The sequence below is a fragment of the Octopus bimaculoides genome, chromosome 1 (genome assembly GCF_001194135.2).
Source record: "Octopus bimaculoides isolate UCB-OBI-ISO-001 chromosome 1, ASM119413v2, whole genome shotgun sequence".
Taxonomy (NCBI): domain Eukaryota; kingdom Metazoa; phylum Mollusca; class Cephalopoda; order Octopoda; family Octopodidae; genus Octopus; species Octopus bimaculoides.
This window is the reverse complement of record NC_068981.1, coordinates 75,708,129-75,715,762: the sequence shown is the minus strand read 5'-3', so window position 1 is coordinate 75,715,762 and position 7,634 is coordinate 75,708,129. Positions and strand designations below refer to the sequence as shown.

At 32.3% G+C, this 7,634-nt stretch overlaps 1 protein-coding gene across 2 annotated transcripts in view; it reads right to left on the bottom strand.

The window, feature by feature from the left end:
- The window catches only part of LOC128247641 (putative uncharacterized protein DDB_G0285119), a 289,172-nt gene that overhangs the window by 56,284 nt on the left and 225,254 nt on the right, over positions 1–7,634 (bottom strand). Inside the window, exon 2 of one of the 2 annotated variants that reach the window (XM_052967523.1) lies at positions 3,044–3,162. The exons of the other annotated variant lie outside the window; for it this stretch is intronic. Coding sequence (XP_052823483.1) covers positions 3,143–3,162 — 20 coding nt within the window. The 3' untranslated portion in view covers positions 3,044–3,142. Of the gene's footprint in view, positions 1–3,043; positions 3,163–7,634 lie in introns of those variants that run through there. 2 annotated transcript variants of the gene reach the window in all.

The window sequence follows — 7,634 nt, the reverse complement described above, 5'->3', positions numbered from 1 at the left end:
TATATATATATATATATATATATATGTACACACACATGCACACATACACAGGGATATAGGTGCGTGCATATTCTATTTATATATATGCATGTGTGTGTTTGCGTTTTGTGTGTCAGTGTGTATGTCTGTGTCTGTTTATACATTAATACATCTATACATATATTAAGCAACCCATATTATATATATATATATATATATATATAGATATATATATATACACACACAAACAGTCACATATTCTTTGTCTTTGTGAGTATGTGCGTGAGAGTGAGAGAGAGAGAGAGAGAGAGAAAGAGAGAGAGAGAGAGAGAGAGAGAGAGAGAGAGAGACAAAGGCAGAGAACATGCAAGTGAAACTATTCGATTTGATTTACCACTCTCATGCGGAATGAACATGAAGTAATGAAATCACAAATCTTATCGATAAACCATTAATCATTAGATAAACCTAAGATAATAATGTCATGTTGAAAAGATCTTATGTTAAAGAAATGACTTCTTTACAAGGTAACAAATCTTGGCTTGACGCCTATTTCTGTGTAGTGGCGACAAAGTAAAACGCTTCCATCGAATTATTATCCCAGTTCTTATGTTTTTTTTAATTTTTCTTTTTTAATATCTTATTTTCTCCCGTGTATTACTCTCCTTCCTCACGTTCATTGTTGAGAGTTTGTTTGCATTTGAGAAATAACCAACTTCATTTTTATATTAAGAGTAATTTTAATTTCGCTTTAATATTTCAGTTTTAGCTTTATTTCAACTAGAATTTAGATTTCAGCAAGGAAAAACATGATTAAAAATGCCTGAGTCAAAAAAATCCCCTATTATCTGAAATGCATGATTTTGATTATCGTATTGCTTTTTGTTTTTCTTAAATTAGTGTTAATGTGTAATTTGAGGGAAATTTAGTATTGTTCGTTGAACATGCGACTGCATAGAGACACTCATTGGCCTTAAATTTGAACTTAATGGTAATTGTTGTTGTTCAATGATAAGTCACCACTGAAGGAAGAGACATACGATCCAAGCCATTCCAGTTACAAGCAACTTCTCTTTTTATATTTCCCATGCTAAATCATGGAGTGAAATGTTCAAGTTTTGTGATAATGGTGTCTGAAGTGTGAAAGATTTAGTTTATATTTCTAGCTAAACTACCAACCATATAGACGCCCTTTTGTTACCTCGTTTTGAAAGCTACTGGCGTTAGTGATAGCAGTAGCAGCGAAGGAGGTATAATGATAAGGAAGAATTCTGCATATTAATTTACTACTCACGAAATCTGAACGATAGTAGTTAAATTAGAAGAAAAATGCGTCTTTCATAATTTGCAACACCGGCTTCGGTTGTGCGTTAAAATCTACCGTAATGTGTATATATGTCGGTTCTTCAAAAGAGTAACTTATATTTTAGTTACCTTTAACGGCAATAAAATTCAAACTGGAAGTTAGGAATCACATCATCATTGAGTTATTATATTCTGCAGCGTTTCATGATTGATTCAAACTTCAGGTATATATAATCCTGAAAATTCTATATCATTATCTGTGATCAATCTGTTACTAAAATTTATTGAACATATAACGTGATATTTTTAATAATAATATTTTTTCATCATCGAGAGACAATATATTTTTAACTCTGAGCAAGTTTCATCACTTAATGTGTTAATAGCATATTCCACAACAGGGTAGTGTTTTTAAATAGAGAGTGGTATCATTTATTCAATCCATATTTTCCTTTTATTCGTCTACTGCAACATGAAATCTTCCTTGGAATATTAGATTGTTCAATGTTAGAGCTTATTAATTATGGCGTTATTACATTAAAGATCTATCATTGAAACTATACCTGACCATTTGATTCCTTATCTCAGTATCTCACTTATTATCTAATTTACTATTCTTCTTTCATACCTAGCAAAGCCTCCTTACCTATATAACCTCATTTTTTAAATGCCCATGTTTTATCTTGTATGTCAGCCAGAGTCCATTACGACTGATCATGCTTTTGGACACGGGCAACCGATGCAGTTGCTTTCTATCTCGAACACTTGTATGAAAAATGTTTAAAATAATTTTTTTTTAGAATATTCTAGAAGTTTTAACTCTAAGAGGAGAGTAGAATATTTACTGTAAGGCTTAGAAAGTCAACACGGCAACAATAAAAGTGGGAGAGGAGTGTATGTAGGTCGAGTGGACCTAAGTATGTAGGTTGTGCTGAGGATTTCTAAACAGAAGACACCTTAGTAATCACGGTTGAAAGTACAAAGAAATAAAGGCTGAGCTTCTGAGTGCTATTCATTACGATTCAATATTTAATCTGTCATAATTGAATGCATTTCATTTGTATGGTGTGTAAAAAACAGAGCGTGCAACAGCACAATCGTCACATAAATATAAAGCAAGTTAATGCTATATTACTTGAATTGTACGTATAGCTCAAATCAAGCATTTCTATATTTACCTTAAGAAACTAAGTAAATATGAGTTGTATTTTATCCCACATCAACTGCCCAAAATGTATGAAAGTAAGATAAATTTACATTAAGATTCTCACTATATACACAACTTTTCCATAATGGAGGAGGTTTTACATGGAGAATACTTTATCAACAAAATTCCATAATAGTTTTGGAGACACGAACTATCGAATCTAGCTAGTTATTAAGGCCTTCAACCCTAGCAAGAAATGGACAAAAAATAAAAGAAGAAAAACGTAGGAGTGCTGTACGGTAATTATTTAGATAAATGAAAGGCAAAAATGAATTATAGCGCCAAATGAATTTCTTTCCCATGATTTCGGAAGCTAAATAGTACTCATACCAATGTGGCTTAAACTCACTAAAATACTTTAAAATGAATCATAAGGATACAGCTTATCCACTGGAAGCATTGTCTCTCTCATATAAATCTTGGGAACAGATTTGAAGATTATGCATAGAAATTCGGAAGAAATTGTACATTAGTGCTCAGCGAAACCAAATTCATATTAACGATTTAATTAAACGAGGTGTACGAGGAAAATATAGAATTTAAATGAAGAGATATTCTTTTTTTATTTATTTTTGTTATCCTCAACTTAGAAGACAAAGAAAAATTCCATTGTACTCACATATAACATAATTAGATTTCATTGTTTTAGCCTCAACAAACGCTGTACTTACCTAAAACAAAAAGACGAATAATAATGATAATAATCATAATAATAAGAAGAATAAGAATAATAATGATAATGATGATGATGATAATAATAATAATAATAATAATAATAATAATAATAATAATAATAATAATAATAACAACAAGAACAGCAACAACTATAATTAAATGCCATGATGCAGTGCCAGGCAGTGGCTCTCATGGCTTCTAATCTTAACTGATTGAAAGTGTTATCATGTACATTGTTTTGCCTTGGCATAAAAGATGGGCTACAGCAAATATTCAACTCAATACTATAGATTTGCTTGTCAGTTGTTTGACTTTAACCAGTTGAGCATGTCCTTTAGTGGCTGACGATATGTGCATTACTGATCACGAGCAGAAGTAGTGGGGGAGCATCGTAGCCATGTGTTTAAAAGAATTCTTTGGCGTTTGGATAATTCACTTTTGGAAACATGGGGGTTTCATTCAAAATCCTGAAACAACCCTTATTCGGGGATCTTTTGAGCAAGATGGGCTACTCGACCTGAAGAAAATTCTAACTTGGCCCCACCTGCAATGTCATGTGCTGTTTATCTTGATATGAGATGACCAAGTCGCGCACATATGGCTGAAATGCATGTGCTTCATTTACACTTATCAGACGAGTAGTCATGATGGGTATACTGAGCTTCGTATATTTTACCCTAGTGTCAGTTTGTAGGCATACACTGTTCTCTCATTCAATAATTATAATAAGAAAAAGAAGGAGAATGATTTCATTTATTTGCCACATAGGCAAAGGATGGGGCGGGGCAATGCGAAGACAATAAAGTGTAGGAGTTTATATATAATGAAGTGCTAAAAAGGAAAGTAAGTATACGCGGTATACATTGAAAAACAAGAGAACATATGCATAGCATATACAGGTTTAAAAAAAAAGGTGTCGGAGATGATGATGATGATGATGTTAATGATGATGTTGATGCTGCTGCTGCTGCTGCTGATGATGATGATGATGATGATGATGATGATGATGATGTTAATGATGATGTTGATGATGATGATGATGATGATGATGATGATGATGTTGATGATGATGATGATGATGATGATGATGATGATAAAAATAATCATAATAATAATAATATTAATAATAATAATATATATTCATCCATCCATACTGTCACTATAGATGTATGAGTGTTTGTCTATATGCGTTTTGACAGTGTATACGTATGTACCTATTAATATGAGTCAATTGTGACATATCTTTATTTTCAAATTAAATCTGTCTATTTTGATTGAAGATTATAATTTGTATAGGGCTGTACATTCTAAAAGATATTGAAAATGTATTTATATAATATATTACGAAGGAAACACTTGATGAATTGTATAAAGTATTAGATTATCAGCATTACTGTATTTTTTGGTCCCGGTTTGTATATTATTGGAAAGTTTTAGGCTGAATATAATTACTTGTTTGTTTCATTATACTTCATAATAGAACAACATTTTTTCATAATATTTAATAAATTCCAAGACATATAGGTAAAACTATGAATAGTCATTAATCTTTTTGAAGTGAAATGTAATTTACGAAATGAAATTTCTATCACATTACAATAGTCACATATATTTTTTATAGGTATACTAGTTTGGTATATCACAACCAAATCATTTGAAATATAAATACTGTACATTTGTTTGTTATTTGTGATATCTTGATTCGTTCAAGTTTACAGGCGTTTTATTTTTATTGCCGAATGATGCAGGCGTGGCAGTATGGTAAGAAGTTTCTTTACAACCACATAGTTCTGGGTTCAGTTCCACTACGTGGCTTTTTCTTTTTCTTGTTTGGCAAGTGCCGTATATTACAGCTCCAGGTGGACTCAAACTTTTTGATTGAATTTGGTGCACGGAAACTGAAAGAAGCATGTCTGTTATATGTGTGTGCGTCTGTGTACTTTTGGTTATGTCTATCCGCATTACCGCTCGACAACCGACGTTGGTTTGTCAACTCTCCGTATATAGCGATTCGGCAAAGAGGCATCGTTAGAAATAGTAGATGGCTTAGAAAAAATTTATATGGTGAGTGATTTATTGGACTAAACCTTCCATGGCGGTGTTTTATGTGTGCACGCACACACACACATATATATATGCAGGACTTTATATAGATGTTTCTGTGAGAGCCTTTGGGGAGTGCACAAATTAATATATACATAAGTCTGTGTTTCTGTCTGTATGCCAACTAAACTTTACTGACAAATGTGTGTGTGTGTGTGTGTGTGTGTGTGTGTGTGTATGTGTGCGTGTGCTCGCGTGTGTGTATGCAAGATGTTATGTTGTGCACAGATTGTAATCTTTTGACCTTTCACCTCTCTTCTCCACTCAAATTCTTTCTGCCGTTGTCTGTATTTATGAGCCCTAGGCTTAGAAACTTTCTCTGCTTAGCCCACTTCAACATACTCCTGCGATTTATCTACTTCTTGATCCCATATGTATGGTGTGAGTGTGTATCTGTCTGTCTGCGTATGTGTATACATTTACGTATTTTAATAGGCATGTGCCCGTACACACTCACACACACATACACACATACACACACACAACAATCCTTTTTAATATAATTTATGTTACATTTCTGGTAGCCAACGTTTTTAGCTGAGAGAAACCAGCATTTATTCCACTAAAATTCAAATCACAAATTACACTCCCTTTCTGTAGTCTATAACGTGTGATACAAAATCAAGCGTATTGTGGCCCTTTGATGTCATCAGAGATGTTTTTCAGCCATCTTTTTTGTAGAACGAAATAATCATTGAATGATCGTAATTTTATTTTGCTCCTTTGTAGTGCATCATAAAAGTTACAATATTTATTTTAAATTAGCATGCGATGTTAAAAGAACAGTCGGAGATTTCTAATTGGAAATTAAGAGGAATAAAATAAGAATGGACAGCAGAAGTTGAGGAAAGACAGGTAAGAATAAATGCTATAAAAGCTGATATAAAGTTTAGTATATGAAAAACATAATCATTGTAATTAAATAAATTATTGTATCAACGAATGTACAAAAGTAAGGAATGTACATATATTCTAATTTATATGTGTATGTTGTGCATGTGTGTATGTGTGTGTGTGTGTGAGTATTCTCGAGCGTAAATATGTATATTGTCACTTGAATCTCACATATGTTCAATGGCTGAGTTTCCCCTCTTGTACGGTAACTGGAAAAATATTATACGATAGTTTAAATAGTTATTAATATTCTGCATGTGAAATTGTGCTGTTGTTGCGTTTGGATTCAATAATCGATGCAATTAATTTATAATTCTGTTTTACCGGTCTCAACACCTATGTTGCATGCTGGCATGATTGCTGGCGGAAAATAAATTAATAACACCTAATTTTATAAATAACCTCTGTGAATATAAATTTTATTTTTATGTGTTTTGTATCGCACGCTGAACATGTGGGCTACTCATCGTGATTATATTGTTTGTTATTATCATCAATTACTAGTAATTAAAAATATCTTCCGAATAGGAAATAAGAAATGTGAACTGGAATGCTGATTTTTAAGTTGCGTGCAAGCAAAACACTTCAAATAAGAATTTTTTTTTTCTTTTCTTGGGAATATTGCTGATTTAATTTTTTTTGAAGAAGAAATGGATTCTATATATGAAAATATTTAGCTACAGTGAAATACTTATCTCATCTGGCCAAAATCATACAACATTTACTCTCACCCTTGTACATTCCAGTGTCATGTTCGTCTTTCATATCTTCAGCTATATTTTTTGAAATATTTAAAAGAATGTCTGATGACAGTAAATACGATATTTTCTTATATGTGCTTCTTGATAACTATTTCAATATGGTCTGTTTTAGTTAACAATCACTTCACGATTAATATGTCTTGCATTTTCTGAAATATATCGTATTCTATATCAATATGACGGTAAATAAAAATTGTCCTGGGGTTTTGGTGTTGGATAATAGTGAATGTTATCTATTTCAAATTGTATTTATCAAAAGTGTGATTTTGATGGAACTCAGAGCATCTTCTTTCATCTATGGAACTTTATGATGCTTTTAAATTAAGTGCAAGGAGAATACGCACGTACAAACCGTGAAGAAACTAATCTCGATGATGTCCCTTTAAGATCAATGGAGCAGTGTAATTTAAGGACACTTTTGATGTTGAGACACTACGGTTAGGTTGTGATATTTATACATATTCACTGTTACCTATACACGGCGAGGCACGAATTTCATTTAAGCAGGTGAAAATCATATCCACATTGACTAGCTTCTTCAAGAGCGAAAAATATCTTCCATTCTTGTAATGTTCGTCTCCCTCGGATACATTGTGGTTTTAACAACTAGATTACAAAGAGATTTTATCTCAGAATTCCACGGCTTCAGGCTTTCTAACGATGTATATGTATACAGTGTGCTGCACTGTTTGGTATATATATATATATAT